Genomic DNA, 19,231 nt, shown 5'->3' with positions numbered 1-19,231 from the left:
TTTTATTTTTTATTATTATTATAATTAAAAAAAAAAAGTTATTTAATTTGTCCTTTTTTTTTAAAATCTTTGTTTCTTTCTATTATCTTGTACTGTAGTATTATATAAAAATGTATGAATATATATGTGTATTAGGGTTGTTCCGATACCAATATTTTGGTACCGGTACCAAAATGTATTTCGATACTTTTCTAAATAAAGGGTACTACAAAAAATGGCATTATTGGTTTTATTTTAACGAAAAATCTTAGGGTAGATTAAACATATGTTTCTTATTGCAATCGCGTATTACAAGCAACTTTTTTTTTTTGGAGTTGCAGGTTGCAGTAGTTCCGGGTTTGTTTTTAAACGTGTGGTTGCTTTTTTGGGTTTGCTTTTCTGTCTCCAAATTCTTCTTTAATATATATATATATATATATATATATATATATATATATATATATATATTGCAGGTTGCAGTAGTTTCGGGTTTGTTTTTAAATGTGTGGTTGCTTATTTGGGCTTGCTTTTCTGTCTCCACAACATAGCAAAAACACGACTGCATCTGTAGGTAGTTTGTCCTTTTCTACCAGACTGACAGAGAAACAAGTGACGACACAGAACAATTATTAATAGGGAAAACTTCTTCTTAAAAAAAATATATATATATATATATTTTTTTTTTCATAAAATATATGTATATATATGTATATATATATATATATTTTTTTAATTTAATTTAATTTATTTTTTAATTTAATTTAATTTTAATTTATTTATTGATTTATTTTTGTATTTTAATTAATTAATTTATTTTTATTTAATTTGTTCTCTTTTTTTTCTTTTTAATCTTTGTTTCCTTCTATTATCTTGTACTGTAGTATCATTTAAAAATGTATGAATATATATATGTGTATTAGGGTTGTCCCGATACCAATATTTTGGTACCGGTACCAAAATGTATTTCGATACTTTTCTAAATAAAGGGTACTACAAAAAATGGCATTATTGGTTTTATTTTAACGAAAAATCTTAGGGTAGATTAAACATATGTTGCTTATTGCAATCGCGTATTACAAGCAACTTATTTTTTTGGAGTTGCAGGTTGCAGTAGTTCCGGGTTTGTTTTTAAATGTGTGGTTGCTTTTTTGGGCTTGCTTTTCTGTCTCCAAATTCTTTTTTAATATATATATATATATATATATATATATATATATATATATATATATATATATATATATATATATATATATATATATATATATATATATATATATTGCAGGTTGCAGTAGTTTCGGGTTTGTTTTTAAATGTGTGGTTGCTTATTTGGGCTTGCTTTTCTGTCTCCACAACATAGCAAAAACACGACTGCATCTGTAGGTAGTTTGTCCTTTTCTACCAGACTGACAGAGAAACAAGTTACGACACAGAACAATTATTAATAGGGAAAACTTCTTCTTAAAAAAAAATATATATATATATATATATATATATATATTTTTTTAGAAAAAAAAAAAAAAAAAAAAAAATATATATATATATATATATACAGTATATATATATATTTTTTTAAATTTAATTTAATTTAATTTAATTTTAATTTATTTTTTGATTTATTTATTTATTTTAATTAATTAATTTATTTTTATTTAATTTGTTCTCTTTTTTTTCTTATTCATTTTTGTTTCCTTCTATTATCTTGTACTGTAGTATCATTTAAAAATGCATGAATATATATATGTGTATTAGGGTTGTCCCGATACCAATATTTTGGTACCAGTACCAAAATGTATTTCGATACTTTTCTAAATAAAGGGGAAAACAAATAAATGGCGATGTGGTGAACAAGCAATATTTGTTTAATTTTTTGACACTAAGACCAAATAATGACTCAGTCAAATTATTATGTCATTATTTTGACTTAGTAAATATTGACTTACTAAGACAAAATAATGACATAATAATTTGACTGAGTCATTTTTTTGTCTTAGTAAGTCAATATTTACTAAGTCAAAATAATGACTCAGTCAAATTAATGACTTACTGTAAATAAACGCTCGCAATAAGCATTTGAAAAAAAAGAGTTAAAAGTGGGGCCGCATGCTGACATATGCTCAACTCATCATGCTTAATTTACAGGACAAAAAAAATAAAAAATATTTTTTTTTTTTTTTTTAAGACTTTAGTTTAGGCGGTGGCTCTTTGTTGTTAAGGCGGCTGCCTTAACAGCAAAGCGCTGCTGGAAACCCTGCAGTATTATCTGCCTGCTAGCCATGGATAGTCCCACTCCTTAATGCTTCAGTCACACGGAATGGGGCAAAAAGACACCCTAACCTACCGTGGGTGGCCCAGTACACAGTAAATGAAGCCGAGTCGCCGCCCCGCTCGCTCAGTGCACGCAATGATTACATCATTCTGCAAAATGGTTTCCCGAGAAGGATTAGCGGGGAGAGTCTGTTGATATTAGTCGTCGCTGACCTCATCCCTCCATCCCTTAACGAGAAGCTAGCCAGGATAATAGTCTACCTTGCGTCTGAAGACGGAGAAGGCCAGCCCGCAGGCCTTGCACAGCTGTCCGGCGCTCCCTGAGCTGGTGGGGGGGTACGTGGAATACCCGGCGCTGGGGGCGAAGCGGAAAGGCCCCGCCCCCGCCCCGAAGCCGGGCGGCTGCGCCCGCACCGTGCCTGTGCCCATCACCTCGTTCAGCAGCCCGCAGCATGACGCCCACATGGACGAGGCCCCCGCCTGCAGAAGGCAAACATAATAGGAGGATTACATCATATACAGTACACCTGTAGCCTGTGCAGGGTCACAAAGGTGAGCACACCCCAATACTTTGGGATAGCTGTACACCACAGGTGTCAAAGTGGTTTTCACTGAGGGCCACGTCACAGTTATGTTTGCTTCTAACAGTGAATACTATTTTTAATGCACTTTTTTTTTTTTTTAAACTAAAATGTAAAAAAAATATGGTAAGTTACAATAATTTCACCTCAGAATTTAGTGTATATTACTGTAAATGGAAAAATATTACGACTGTTTTTATGGTAAAAAAGGCAGCTTAGTTGATTTGATTTGATATATTTTTATTTAAAATATGCAAAAAAACAAGAGCAAGCCTGATCCAATACAGTGCTATAGCCTTAACAGCCATCATAACAAAGTGAAAACAATGGAGAATAAAAAACGAAAACAAATGAGCATTGGACTTTCTTTTTTTACATATTTGAAAAGGAGTGAGAAGAAGTTTACACTTATTTAATCCCACCCCTTTTCTGTAAATCATAAATTACTCTGAGCTAGAACTACCTGTTCACTCTATGTACAAACTTAATGAACTTGTATGTACATAAATTATAAATATATACATACATATGCACACTACTCACATACATAGCCACACCATTACCACTAGTGATCATGGAAATGGTAGTTGCCAGAATTTTACTGTAAAATTCACATTTGTTTTTTTTACTGTAAATAAAAAAAAAACAGCTATGTTATTGTGTTTTTTTTATTTTTATACCGCAAATCAAAAACTGTAGATTTTTCGAAGTATTACTGTTAATGCCAAAACGGCACCACAGTTTATTACAGTAAAAAAAAAGTACTGTTTTTTTCATTCAGAGACAAATGCTGTAAAAACCACAATAAATTTCACAATTTTACCATGAAATCTATTGCTACTCTTACATTGCACAATTTGATGGATAACTTGCTTTGAAATCATTATATTATAAATATTAGTATTTATTTCTATTTTTAAAAAATGGTTGGAAAGTTTGATAATATATTTTTAAACAATATTTAAGTTAACATAATTTGCGATTACATGGAGTGCATATATTTTTTTTCAAAGATTTTTGTTCTGCCTGCCATAACCTTTATTGTTTTTTTCTAATAAATTCACATCATCGGCATTTTATACATAAGTGTGCACTGATAAAAAAAATAAAAAAAATGCCACTGTTCACCGCCACACTGATTACAGCATCCACACACCACCGCTCTCATGTTCGCTCAATTGCAGCGGAAACTATGTCAGACCAAATAGACCATATATTTTTTTAACCGATTTCCGAACTCTAAATGGGTGAATTTTGGCGAATTAAACACCTTTCTATTATTCGCTCTCAGAGCACATCAGGAAGCAATCCGCCATTTTCTCAAACACATTACAAACACAGAGTCAAATCAGCTCTGTTATTTTCCGTTTTTTCGACTGTTTTCCGTACCTTGGAGACATCGTGCCTCGTCGGTGTGTTGTCGGAGGGTGTAACAACACGAACAGGGACGGATTCAAGTTGCACCAGTGGCCCAAAGATGCGAAAGTGGCAAGAAATTGGACGTTTGTTCCGCACACTTTACCGACGAAAGCTATGCTACGACAGAGATGGCAAGAATGTGTGGATATCCTGCGACACTCAAAGCAGATGCATTTCCAACGATAAAGTCAAAGAAATCTGCCGCCAGACCCCCATTGAATCTGCCGGAGTGTGTGAGCAATTCAGGGACAAAGGACCTCGGTAGCACGGCAAGCAATGGCGGCAGTTTGTTCCCGCAGACGAGCGAGCTAAACCCCCTATCGACCCTAGCTTCCCTGGCCTGCTGACATCAACTCCAAAACTGGACAGATCAGCTTTCAGGAAAAGAGAGCGGATGAGGGTATGTCTACAGAATATATTAATTGATGAAAATTGGGCTGTCTGCACTCTCAAAGTGCATGTTGTTGCCAAATGTATTTCATATGCTGTAAACCTAGTTCATAGTTGTTAGTTTCCTTTAATGCCAAACAAACACATACCAATCGTTGGTTAGAAGGCGATCGCCGGATTCGTCCTCGCTTTCTCCCGTGTCGCTGGCTGTCGTGTCGTTTTCGTCGGTTTCGCTTGCATACGGTTCAAACCGATATGGCTCAATAGCTTCAGTTTCTTCTTCAATTTCGTTTTCGCTACCTGCCTCCACACTACAACCATCCGTTTCAATACATGCGTAATCTGTTGAATCGCTTAAGCCGCTGAAATCCGAGTCTGAATCCGAGCTAATGTCGCTATAGCTTGCTGTTCTAGGCGCCATGTTTGTTTGTGTTGGCATCACTATGTGACGTCACAGGAAAATGGACGGGTGTATAGAACGATGGTTAAAATCAGGCACTTTGAAGCTTTTTTTAGGGATATTGCGTGATGGGTAAAATTTTGAAAAAAACTTCGAAAAATAAAATAAGTCACTGGGAACTGATTTTTAATGGTTTTAACCCTTCTGAAATTGTGATAATGTTCCCCTTTAATTTGTCAGTGTGTGGCCGCTGGTTTTATGGTTCTCAAACTTGAAGAGCGTCTGTATTACATCACAAGAATCAGTGTGAGGTCGTTGCTGAGCACATGAAGCAAAGATGGAAGGATAGGAAGCATGCTGATGGAAGGAAGAAGAAGAAGGGGGGATGGGTAGAAGAGACAGAGAGTCTTCCTGTGAATGGATGCTGGACACATGACACCGTCACACGGGCAACAACACAAAAGCTTTCCACATTCCGAGACCAGAGAATTGGACAAACAAGTGGTCATCTCCGACCGGTCCCAAACACTCTGTGATGTGACGTGAGCCGGGTCGCCCGCTTAGGGGACGTCTTATGTCATCTTAGGAAGGAGGCTCTATATGTGGAGACGGGCCCACGGGGGGAGAAGGTCTCACGCTGCAGGCCAGGAAACGTTACTCCTCAGCTTGTCTTTACGACAATGTCATTAAAAGCCTTCGCTTTTTTTTTTACAGCTTGAAGCCTGTAAATGACGTTTTGTTTTTGCATTTTTAGAGGGAGAATGTGTAATGTCTCGTGAAACGATCCGATTCAAAGTCTCGCCATGTGACTGCAATAAAAAAACAACAACAAAGAAATAAGCCCAGGCTTAGACGGACACCCCTCCCCCCCCTTGTTTACCTGTATCTCACCTTTTTTGTAAGGGGCGCCGGAAGTTGGCAGACCCGTCAGCGATCCTGTTCTGTCTCCCTGTAATGTTTGTCTGATCTTGAATGGGATTGTGCTGAAAATTTTAATTTCCCCTCAGGGATTACTAAAGTATTTCTGATTCTGATAAAATCATTCGTTAAAAAAATTTAATAAATAAATAAATACAAACCCCGTTTCCATATGAGTTGGGAAATTGTGTTAGATGTAAATATAAACGGAATACAATGATTTGCAAATCCTTTTCAACCCATATTCAGTTGAATGCACTACAAAGACAACATATTTTATGTTCAAACTCATACATTTTATTTATTTTTTGCAAATAATAATTAACTTAGAATTTCATGGCTGCAACACGTGCCAAAGTAGTTGGGAAAGTAGTTGTTACATAGCCTTTCCTTTTAACAACACTCAGTAAACGATTTGGAACTGAGGAAACTAATTGTTGAAACTTTGAAAGTGGAATTCTTTCCCATTCTTGTTTTATGTAGAGCTTCAGTCGTTCAACACTCCGGGGGCCTCCGCTGTCGTATTTTACGCTTCATAATGCGCCACACATTTTCGATGGGAGACAGGTCTGGACTGCAGGCGGACCAGGAAAGTACCCGCACTCTTTTTTTTTACAAAGCCACGCTGTTGTAACATGTGCTGAATGTGGCTTGGCATTGTCTTGCTGAAATAAGCAGGGGCGTCCATGAAAAAGACAGCGCTTAGATGGCAGCATATGTTGTTCCAAAACCTGTTTGTACCTTTCAGCATTAATGGTGCCTTCACAGATGTGTAAGTTACCCATGCCTTGGGCACTAATACACCCCCATACAATCACAGATGCTGGCTTTTCAACTTTGCGTCAATAACAGTCTGGATGGTTCGCTTCCCCTTTGGTCCGGATGACACGATGTCGAATATTTCCAAAAACAATTTGAAATGTGGACTCGTCAGACCACAGAACACTTTTCCACTTTGCATGAGTCCATCTTAGATGATCTCTTGGCTTAAGCATTTGACGCCTTTTTTACCTGCACGCTGCCTCCCGCTGTTTCCGACATCTACAAAGCAGTTAGCTACCTGCTGCCACCTCCTGATATGGAAGAGTATTACACGGTTACTCTGCCAAGCTCTAGACAGCACCGACACTCAACAACAACAACACATCATTTGCAGACTGTAACTATTGGTTTGCAAAAAATATTTTTAACCCAAATAGGTGAAATTAGATAATCTCCCACGGCACACCAGACTGTATCTGCACACTAGGCACAGTGGTTGAAAAACACTGGTCTATGTGTTATGATGTAAAGGAGAGGTGTGGTTGTAATGTATAAGTATGTGTCAATGAAAGGGCATTTTATGACTTTTCTTAATTTGATGACACGCTATAGTATAATGTTATTGTTATTATTTTATTGCATGTTTTTGTATCTCTTTAATTGAGGTAACCAGGGACTGCAGATGGAAATGAGCTATTTAGCTATGATCTGGTTGAGAACATATCTGTCTTTGATCTTAATGTCTGTGTGCATCAGTGACGTGCAGTCACTAGAGGCAGGTGAGGCCCCGCCTCACCTGCCATCATGGAAAGAAAAAAAATGTAAAAAGAAAAAAAAATTAATTAAATTGTTATATGTATCCAGTGATTATACTATAGAGTTATTTTCCATTTAACTTCACCAGTTTTAGATTATTTTTATTCAAAATCGCTGAATTTTCACATTTGCCGTTCAAATACTGAGAAGAGACGGTGCGGTGAACACCAGCCAGTTGAGGCACGTCACTCAGTGCCTCAACATGGATTCCGGACTCGGCTAACTGCTGGCCTGCTGTGCAGTGAGACCGTATTACTATATGAACTATATTATACATTTCCATAGTTTAGTTAGCTGAGGTATATAATGTACAGTGTATTTTGTCAACAACTGTATGTGTGTAACGTATTTCTTGTGCTGAGCGATCATAAAACGGCTGCAAAAGACACACTGGCTGAGGCTCCAGTAACCCCGCCTCCTGCACCCCCGCCGTAGAATTGTTATATCAACTAAAGCCCACACTTAAACTTTCCACGTGCAAGATTGAATCTATTTAAAAAAGTTATTTCATAAGAAGCCAAAAAGTGCAAAAACAATAATGTTCGTGTTGGAGGAGTTGTGAATGACTGCAGGGCCACAACATTAGGTACACCTGCAGACTGCAGGTGTATCTAATTCACAACTCCTCCAACACGAACATTATTGTTTTTGCACTTTTTGGCTTCTTATTAAATAACTTTTGTAACCTATTTTCTTGGGCTTTTCTCTTTGTGATGTTAAGTTCCTGTTATGCGCTGTTATACAGTATATGCTTTGAGCTCTTATTTTGAAGGCGCTAAGAGCGGAAGTGATGACATGTTGTAGTGGAGCGGAGGTTTTTGAAAGAAGGTAAATAAAGTGGTCCTCGTGTAAACTAGAGCCTCCGTGTTTGTTATTTTGTAGTTTCATACAGTATAGGCGACATTTATAAACCCTCGGTTACACTTTTTTAAATAGATTCAATCTTGCACGTGGAAAGTTTAAGTGAGGGCTTTAGTTGTGGACTTCATTTATAAGTAAAGGTAAGACCATAATAAAAAATTTTTTTATCAAATGTGCTTTTTTTTGTGCTACAGTTTGTATGTGTAAAGTTAAAGTTAAGTTAAAGTACCAATGATTGTCACACACACACTAGGTGTGGTGAAATGTGTCCTCTGCATTTGACCCATCCCTTGATCACCCCCTGGGAGGTGAGGGGAGCAGTGGGCAGCAGCGGCGCCGCGCCCGGGAATCATTTTTGGTGATTTAACTCCCAATTCCAACCCTTGATGCTGAGTGCCAAGCAGGGAAGAATGCTGGTATGAGCTTTTAAACATAACCCGTTAACTGCTGCCAATCAAATGGTGAATAAGATACTCTTTAGGGTTCATATGTTTGTAAATCTGACTGTGATGAAGTCAGTGCCTCACCAGCCATCAACCTCACCGCACGTCACTGGTGTGCATTGTCCCTTCAAATAAAGACTAAACTAAACTTTTTGGTATTTTCCCCCTAATTTTTGGTAGATTTTTTTCAAATAAATTTTTTTTACAATGTGACGAGAGCCAATAAAAAACGAGACACCGAGAAATAAAGGGTTTACATAATTTAGCATACAACTAAAGTAAACCAACTCAGTTTAGTATACTTTTATTTTCATGAACAAAAAGAAAGTCAGTTCCCAAACGTTTACTGAGTGTTGTTAAAAGGAAAGGCCATGTAACACAGTGGTAAAAATGCACCAGTTACAAATTGTTTGCAATGTGTTGCTACCATTAAATTCAAAGTTAATGATTATTTGCAAAAAAAAATCAGTTTCTCAGTGTAAATATATTGTCTTTGCAGTTTATTCAATTGAATATAAGTTGAAAAGGATTTGCAAATCATTGTTTTTATTTACCATTTACACAACGTGCCAACATCACTGGTTTTGGGTTTGTACCTATTTTTATTTTATTTTTTTTAAGTATTTTTGGGTAGAAATAGTTATACTTCATGATATGATCCACCTTAAAGACCTCGACTTTGTCAAGTTTTGTGGTAAAAACAAAAACAATGACAAATTAAATAACGGACCTAACTTGCACAATATAATAATTAACCTTTTGACATTGACATAATTAACAAGTCAACTATTTCTAATAATTACAAAAAATATTAATGAGATCAGAAAGCCAGCCTTTATAAATATCATGTTTAATTTGTATGATGGTTGTGGTTTAGTTACCATACTGTATGTACATTAAAAAGTTGTTTATTGGGGAAAATTGTTATTTTTAATGACATTATAAAGTTTAAAGTCTTGGCAAAACAAAACAATCGACAATACAAAATAAGCAACTAACTGCCCTATTTTGTAAAATACAGTATTCGAATATTTTAACAAAATAAGTTTCAACTAGGGATGATGTTCGAAACCGATTCTCCCGGTTGTTCGATAAGAAAAGAACCGATTCCTTGGACTCGAATCCCTTTTTGAGAACCGGTTCCCGTTATCGAGGCCACTATAGTAAAGAAAAATAGTTGGTTCTTTATTCGAATCTCTGGGAACGAATCCCAAATGGGCAATGTTATGCCCATTTGATTGTAGACTCTTACTGACACCTTGTGGCGATATGAAAATACTGCGCGTCAATAGTTTGGGCACTTCCGGGTTGGCGACGAGAAGTAGACAAGTTGTGTTAGCTCCTACAAGCCTTGGAAAAGATAAGTCTGTAAGTAAACTGTTTTACTTGTTTATGTAACTCAATATTAAGGTGGAAAGTGGTTACATTTGATAGTAAGATGTTTATTGAAAAACGATTTTTGTGCACTGTTTCAATGGATGTTTTGAGGACTTAAAATGGCTGCCAGTCGTGTATTTCCACCATCGAAATAGTTTCAACACTCAGAAGTATTTGTTTGATGATAGTACTGTATATTTGTGTGAAGCTATATTTACATATTGTGTATTAAATTTCAGTATGTTCATTGAATCACATAGCTTATACATTTGTCATTGTGTGTATTTCAGTTTAAAAAAAATAAAAAAAATCCAGTGCAAGACAAAAGTAAAGATAGGAAAAGACAAAGCAAGATCAACAACAATAAAGAGCCTAAATGGATTAATCTGCTTTGGAACTTTATTAGACGTCTTGGATTGTTTGTTAGCTGTCTGCCTGTGTGTGTAGTTAGTATGTTCCAATAGCAGCAGAAGTGCACTTTTTGGAGAGCTGTATTATTTTCAGTTTTGTGCCCAAGGGACTGATTTTATTCAACACTATTATTTATACACCTATAGTGATCACAGAGACAGGTTGTTTTTGTGTTACTGTATATCAGAGGTGCTCACACTTTTTCTGCAGGCGAGCTACTTTTCAATTGATCAAGTCGTGGGGATCTACCTCATTCATATATATAATTTATATTTACTTATTTATGAAATATATGTTTTTGTTAACAAGTTAAAGGTGTTTCATGATAATGCAAGCATGTTTAACACATATAGTTAATATTGTTAAAAAATTAAAGGTGTTTAATGATAATACAAGTATGTTTAATACATATAGTTAATATTGTTAACAAGTTAAAGGTGTTTAAAGATAATGCAAGCATATTTAACACATATAGTTAATATTGTTAAAAAATTAAAGGTGTTTAATGATAATACAAGTATGTTTAATACATATAGTTAATAATGTTAGCAAGTTAAAGGTGTTTAAAGATAATGCAAGCATGTTTAACACATATAGTTAATATTGTTAACAAGTTAAAGGTGTTTAAAGATAATACAAGCATGTTTAACACATATAGTTAATATTGTTAATAAGTTAAAGGTGTTTAAAGATAATACAAGCATGTTTAACACGTATAGATTCCTTTCTTTCATGAAGACAAGAATAAAAGTTGGTGTATTACCTGATTCTGATGACTTGCATTGATTGGAATCAGACAGTAGTGCTGATAATGTCCGCATTTTCGAATGGAGGAGAAAAAAAGTCCTCCTTTCTGTCCAATACCACATGAAAGTGGTTGGTTTTTGGCATCTTATTTGTCCAGCTTCCGTACTCCTTTGTATACACTTTACAAGAAATACATTGTCGGCAAACTCTGTAGCTTGCTAGCTTGTGCACGCCAGCTTTTTGAGACTCTTATTTTGTTAGCGCAACTGTGCAGTCGGTCTTTGGAGTTTTGACGGCAGGTACGGCGCCAGAGTCTGTTGAAATAAAGTGTTTCTCGCCTTCCAGTCGGTCATTTTAATGAGCTGGCAGCAGCCAGCGTCATCTCAGAAGACCCTCGGGTGCCGTGAATGTCAATCAAGTGACGAAAGTGACGTCATAGTGAAGATTTATGATCGCTCATTTTTAGGACCATTTTTTTAATGCCTGGCTGGTGATCGACTGACACACCCTCCGAGATCGACCGGTAGCCCGCGATCGACGTAATGAGCACCCCTGCTGTATATATTTGTTTTTCTGAAAAATCCCACTTAATATATTTTGGGTAACAACAGTCAATATTTATTTTTTAAATTTTTTTTAGGGGGCTAACAGTCAATATTTATTTATTTATTTATTTTATTTTAGTTTTTTCTTATAAAATAAAAGTGAGCGTTTGTTAAACCAAATATTGTGTTTTTTTCCATATACAACAACCTATCTGGATTCGATAAGAGAATCGATAAGGAATCGGTTTTGATAAGAGGATTCGATAATGGGCTCGAACTCGATCATTTCTTATCAAACATCATCCCTAGTTTCAACCGAGTTAAACAATTGTTCCTTTTGAAAACGATACTTTATTTATACTTTATTCATGATGATCATTTATTAATGAATATAAAATAATACATTTTGCTGGTGCATCTCTCTCGTATACATATTTATTAAATAGTGCGGGTGTCCCAAATGTTATGGCCAGTAAGTTTCTGGACCATCACTTGCTATAGACTTAAACAAAAAATATAGTCATTTACATATCATATATAATATTGTGAACATGTCATATATGGAAAGACAATACAGTAATGTACACAATGTGAATTTAGAGTACATATGCATTATGAACTCATTGTTGTCATGTGACTAAAAGTGTGCCGTAATGCCAATGGATAATTTACTTCTCTCATGAATAATATGGATAGGGTCCACACAATAAACACGTGTGCAATATGCATGGTGCATTCAATGACACTATGTTGATTATCACAGTCAGGTGTGAGCGTATGCAGCTTAGAACTTTAATTTCCCAAAAGGAGGACATTATGTCAGTCAGCACAACAATAGAAGTGATGTATTGTTGATTAATCTGCTCGGAAAAATTGAAAAGCAGCTTTTCCGCTGTGCTGGAATCAAATGTCAAACTAAAGCAGAATATTGGATGGCTTATGAAAAGGACAACGGGGAGAATCCTGCTGATGCTTGTCATATACATTTTGGTTATGTGAACAGCGAGGGTCAAACCTCGCAGCAGGCCATTTCTATTCTCTGCACTAGAAATAAATAAATACATAAATAATTCAGGCTCAATACGCCCCAGGTCGCCTAAATCTCCTTATTATGCAGGAACAAATCTCTTATCTGCATTTAATCCAGACTTCACACATGAGATTTGACGCACATTACCAGCTCGTGCACTTCCGACTTAGAGCAGAACATTGGCACACAAATCCTCGTATTCTATAAAAAAAAAACTAAACAAGGCATATCTTACTGGATATAAACCAAACACGCATTTGCATGACCTTACAGCCGTGTTGCAAGTGCATGTAATTGTCGTGCAAACTACCAGCAATGTCCAAACGCTCAAAACAACTTAATGTGAGAAATGCTGCAAATGTACGCAAGGCTAGTCTAAAACGTGCAGTTGTCATGTCTGCGTGATCATGTTTTGTTTTAGTCATGTTCGGATTTTGTTTTTGGACTTTTTGTGCACTTTTGTTTGTTTTGTCACCATAGCAACCATTAGTTTTCACCTGTCACGTCACGCACCTGTTTCACGTTTTGAGTCACGCACCTGTTTTCACTAATCATGCCACTAGTATTTAAGCTTCGAGTTGCCAGGCTGTCTTTCTGGCAACATCACATTCCTGACATTTTGTTTCATGTCCATCGTTCATGCTGCTCCTTTAATCCAGTGTTTTTCAACCACTGTGCCGCGGATACAGTCTGGTGTGCCGTGGGAGATGATCTAATTTCACCTATTTGGGTTAAAAATATTTTTTGCAAACCAGTAATTATAGTCTGCAAATGATGTGTCGGTGCTATCTAGAGCTCGGCAGAGTAACCGTGTAATACTCTTCCATATCATTAGGTGGCAGCCGGTAGCTAATTGCTTTGTAGATGTCGGAAACAGCGGGAGGCAGTGTGCAGGTAAAAAGGTGTCTAATGCTTAAACCAAAAATAAACAAAAGGTGAGTGCTCCTAAGAAAAGGCATTGAAACTTAGGGAAGGCTATGCAGAACGAAACTAAAACTGAACTGGGTACAAAGTAAACAAAAACAGAATGCTGGACGACAGCAAAGACTTGCTGTGGAGCAAAGACGGCGTCCACAATGTACATCCGAACATGACAAAGAAGGATAAAAACAACTGAAATGTTCTGGAATGCTAAAGCAAAGTAGATGCAGGAAATATCGCTCAAAGGAAGACATTAAACTGCTACAGGAAAATACCAAAAAAAGAGAAAAAGCCACCAAAATAGGAGCGCAAGACAAGAACCAAAACACTACACACAGGAAAACAACAACAAAATAGCGTGATGTGGCAGTAGACCTACTTTGAGACAAGAGATATATTGATACATAGTTGGTTATGGTTTAAAGTCATATCCAACAATTGCGACAGCGACTTTTTACCGTCAACTGAGTTTAGTTTTTTTAACGATTTCTGCTGGTGGTGTGCCTTTGGATTTTTTCAACGCAAAAAATGTGCCTTGGCTCAAAAAAGGTTGAAAAACACTGCTTTAGTCCATGCCAAGTAAGTTTTTGTTTATTAATGCCACAGTTAATGTTTTTGTTTCATTGTTTATAGTTTCTGCCTTTGTGCAAGTTTTGTGTTTATAGCCAAGTTTTGTACCTCCACTGTGAGCGCCTTTTGTTTGTTCCTTTTTTTTTGAGTGTTAATATTAAATCATGTACCCACCTCCAAGCCATGTCCGGTCCAAATCATTTGCACCTCGGGAGAACAAACCACGCCATAGTCCAAGTCCTGACAGCAGTAATATTTTACGGGATTAAAACAAATAGATTTTTACAGCCTAAATATTCCTCAGGTCTGGCACCCCTTTGTAGTCATCGAACTTGCAGCTTTTATCTCATGCGGTAATTTTTGGCATTTTTTGCAGCTTTTATTTTACATTTGTTTTCCATCCTGCAGCATTTTTTTTTAGTTAGAAGCATATACCCCCATTGTATGAGTTTCATGGTGTTTGTGTCTTTTTTGTTTTAGGTCATTTCCGTGTATGGAGCATTTAGACCAGGGGTGTCCAAAGAGTGGCTTGGTGGACCATTTGTGGCCCGCCATGCGAAGTTTTTTGGGCCGTAACACAATGTCGAAATAAAATCAAACAAAAAGCAACAGTAAAAACTCGGGCTGTCAAATTTAACGACTTAACTCATGCGATTATTCACAAAAAAAATGTATATACCGTACAGGCCAAAAGTTTGGACACACCTTCTCATTCAATGCGTTTTCTTTATTTTCATGACTACTTACATTGTAGATTGTCACTGAAGGCATCAAAACTATGAATGAACACATGTGGAGTTATGTACTTAACAAAAAAAGGTGAAATGACCGAAAACATGTTTTATATTGTAGTTTCTTCAAAACTATATATATATATATATATATATATATATATATATATATATATATATATATATATATATATATATATATATATATTATTGTCAGAATAATTGTATCTAAGTTATCACAAAACGTTGTGTTACAAAAGCTGTCTTTGATACTAGCAAGCAAAAGGCTTGTAAAACTCCACTGTGTACGATAGGTAGCGACATGAAGGAGTCGGTTTCTTTCTTCTATTGTAATCCACAGGAAGATTTTATCTTTACCCAAGATCTACAAAGTGGAGAGGAAGCAGGACCTGCCCAAGCTCCAGGCACCTTTTCTTTGAACTGTTATACAACCTTTTCTTTGAACTGTTTTGTAACAAAGACGATGGCTGTTTACGACCCCCCTCCCTTAGAAACAGCTGTTGCCATGTAATCAGGGAAAGTCCAAATAAAAGAGGAGGCGTACAATCTTTCGTCAGAACGTGGTGGGACACTGTTCAAGGGTAAAGGTGCACGCGCTCTCCTCATTGAGCCAAATGTAATTCTGTCTCTGTTTGATTCCTTGCTTCTTGTCTTGTTTAATAGATGTCATCAGTGTTTGAACCTGACATATACATACATATAAACATATATATATATATACATATATATATATATATATATATATATATATATATATACATACATACATACATACATACATATATACATATATATATATATATATATATATATATATATATATATATATATATATATATATATATATATATATATTATTTAATGCAGATTAATGAATATTTTGACCACACATGCTCCTTTACTTGGTTACCTGAAAGGCGGTGTGGGTGGTGAAATGGTCAGTGAGCAGGTCAATGCATACGCCAGTGCAAAGATGAGTGAGAAGACTCAAACTGGTGTGCTCTCTGAGCAAGTTTTGAGCAAAGAAATTAGGTATATTTAGTAAACTATATTCTAAAAATGTTTGCGCATTCTGACAATAAAATTGCATTTGTATCAAAATGTTGGGGTGTATCTAAAATGTTATTCATTTATAATTTACTATGATTAATCACAATTTAAAATATTAATTAATATGATTTAAAAAATAATCATTCGACAGCACTATGTATTAAAATGTAAGAAAAAAGACAACACAATTAGAAAAAGAAGACATTTTGATAGTAATAACTAATGATTATCTGCTTTGACACCAACTCTATGTCTTTAAACATATATGTCTGTTTTTTTTAGCTTTTTTTTTTTAACAAAACAAAAAAAAATATCAAAATGACACCGCATGCCTTGACTTGAGTATGTGGGTCTTAGTGGAAAAAGTTTGGACAGTTTGTAGGTTCTGATATTTTGGTTGCCTTATTGACAGTACCGTATTTTTCGGAGTATAAGTTGCACGGGCCGAATATGCATAATAAAGAAGGGAAAAAAAACATATATAAGTCGAGTATAAGTCGCATTTTTTGGGGAAATTTATTTGATAAAACCCAACACCAAGAATAGACATTTGAAAGGCAATTTAAAATAAATAAAGAATAGTGAACAACAGGCTGAATAAGTGTACGTTATATGAGGCATAAATAACCAACTGAGAACGTGCCTGGTATGTTAACGTAACATATTATGGTAAGAGTCATTCAAATAACTATAACATATAGAACATGCTATACGTTTACCAAACAATCTGTCACTCCTAATCGCTAAATCCCATGAAATCTTATACGTCTAGTGCAGGGGTCGGCAATCCAAAATGTTGAAGGAGCCATATTGGATCAAAAATACAAAAACAAATCTGTCTGGAGCCGCAAAAAATTAAAAGCCATATTCCATACAGATAGTGTGTCATGAGATATACATTGAATTAAGAGGACTTAAAGGAAACTAAATGACCTCAAATATACCTACAAATGAGGCATAATGATGCAATATGTACATATAGCTAGCCTAAATAGCATGTTAGCATCGATTAGCTTGCAGTCATGCAGTGACCAAATATGTCTGATAAGCACTCCACACAAGTCAATAACATCAAAAAAACTCACCTTTGTGCATTCACGCACAACATTAAAAGTTTGGTGGACAAAATGAGACAGAAAAAAAGTGGCATATGTAAACTTTGTGTACATGTAAACAAACTGCGGTGAGTTCATGGACCGCCAAAATTAGTAGGACAAAACGGCCCTCGCCAAATACTCGAATCAGTGAAGCATGTTTAATACAAACAGTGTGCTTTATAACAATTAGGGAGGTTTGTGTCATGTTTGTCCTCCTACAGAAACCATATTAACACAAAAAATATATTTTTCCCCCCTCATCTTTTTCCATTTTTCATACATTTTTGAAAAAGCTTCAGAGAGCCACTAGGGCGGCGGTAAAGAGCCGCATGCGGCTCTAGAGCCGCGGGTTGCCGACCCCCGGTCTAGTCTCTTACGTGAATGACCTAAATAATATTATTTGATATTTTACGCTAATGTGTTAATAATTTCACATATAAGTCGCTCCCGAGTATAAGTCGCACCCAATTATGAAAAAACTGCGACTTATAGTCCGAAAAATACGGTACATGTCTATGGACGTTATCATTGTACACAAAATATTAGAAACATCCGTGGATATAATGCGGCACGCTTCCACGCCACTGCAAACCACAATCATAATCATAAAAATTTTGTGTTTCAATTATTTAGTTATTTAATTTCCTATATTATTATCTATTTAAGGTAGAATTTGTATGATAAATTATGTTTTTTCCCCCCCACATAATTATTTGGACATTTTCAGTAATAGTGGATTATTTGCTCATTTTTTCCCTTATAATTTGCCACAAAACTCGGCCGAAGTCACATGGCAGGACTTTGAATGGATGATTCCATGGAAGATAACCATTTCCTAATCCAATTTGAGCTTTATTATCTTCTTAAAAAGCATTGGCAGCTCTTGCATTGATTCAATTGTCATCAATTTTGGAATCTAATACACATTTAGGAGCCTAAATTGGGAGCATTTTACACATGAATGGAAGGTGGCTGCAAAAAAATAAATAAATAAATAAATATGTCCTTGCATGGATTGCTTGCGATGACTATGACGTCATTGTCTCATCGTGAGCTGCAGCCTGCATCGTCTACACTACACAACCCAAACACCCACGCACACACACCTGAAGGGTGATCCTCGCGTCCCCCCCAAAACATCATGCACGCTCCCTCCCCTCTTCCGTGCGCGCTCCCGCTATCTCCTTAGAGCGGATTACAGCATGACAATGTATGGGGAAGGTGGCTGCAGCGGCTTCATTAGTGCACTGAACTCTGCAAGTGGGGGTGTCATCGCAAGGCTGCACAATACACTTGCATGCAAAAAAAAAAAACGCACTAAATGACCCGAAATGAACCCAAGTAGCCAAAATAACCAAGAGCAAGTCTCCTTACATAACCCCGTCGTGTAAATACAATCAACATTATTGCTGACACCGGTGCAATAAAACATGCACAAATGTGTTTTTTTAGTCACCTACCTTCATTGCGCCTCCCGTTTGAGGAATGTGCAGAGTAACGCAGGAGTCACAATCATCGCAAGTGCAGAAGGAGTCAAAAGCATTACGTCTTCCCTCTCTCCCAGCCGGTGTGCTGGACTGTCTGTTAGTGTGTGTGTGTGTGTGTGTGGGAGGGGCGAGGCATTACGTCATCGCTCAAGGCAGGAGCGGGCCGACCAATCAGAGAAGGCGCACGGTAAGCCTGCCGTGTTTGTCAGCCAATCAGCTCGGACGTTGCAGCGGCGTGGGCGTGCCTGTGCGTAAAAGACCAGACTGTGAGACTTTTGCGTGCTATTCTCACTTTATTCCACTCAGGTGACGTTTTAATGATCGAAATAACAACATATATATATTAAGTCGCGACAAACGCATGTTTTAGTAGCAAGTTGTGTTTAGAGCTCCCCCCCAAGTGTGTACAC

The 19,231-nt window shown here is 36.3% G+C and overlaps 1 protein-coding gene across 1 annotated transcript in view; it reads right to left on the bottom strand.

Annotated features, from left to right (window-relative positions):
- The window catches only part of rnf34b (ring finger protein 34b), a 38,076-nt gene extending 19,054 nt beyond the window's left edge, over window positions 1-19,022 (bottom strand). The window contains exons 1-2 of the mRNA XM_061927124.1: window positions 18,795-19,022; window positions 2,506-2,724 (exon numbers count right to left, since the gene is read on the bottom strand). Of these exons, the coding sequence (XP_061783108.1) occupies window positions 2,506-2,724; window positions 18,795-18,800 (225 nt within the window). The 5' untranslated portion in view covers window positions 18,801-19,022. The remainder of the gene's footprint in view (window positions 1-2,505; window positions 2,725-18,794) is intronic.
- Between the last annotated feature and the right edge of the window lie 209 nt (window positions 19,023-19,231).

The sequence above is a fragment of the Nerophis lumbriciformis genome, linkage group LG32 (genome assembly GCF_033978685.3).
Source record: "Nerophis lumbriciformis linkage group LG32, RoL_Nlum_v2.1, whole genome shotgun sequence".
Lineage (NCBI taxonomy): Eukaryota > Metazoa > Chordata > Actinopteri > Syngnathiformes > Syngnathidae > Nerophis > Nerophis lumbriciformis.
This window is presented reverse-complemented; position numbering and strand designations above follow the sequence as displayed.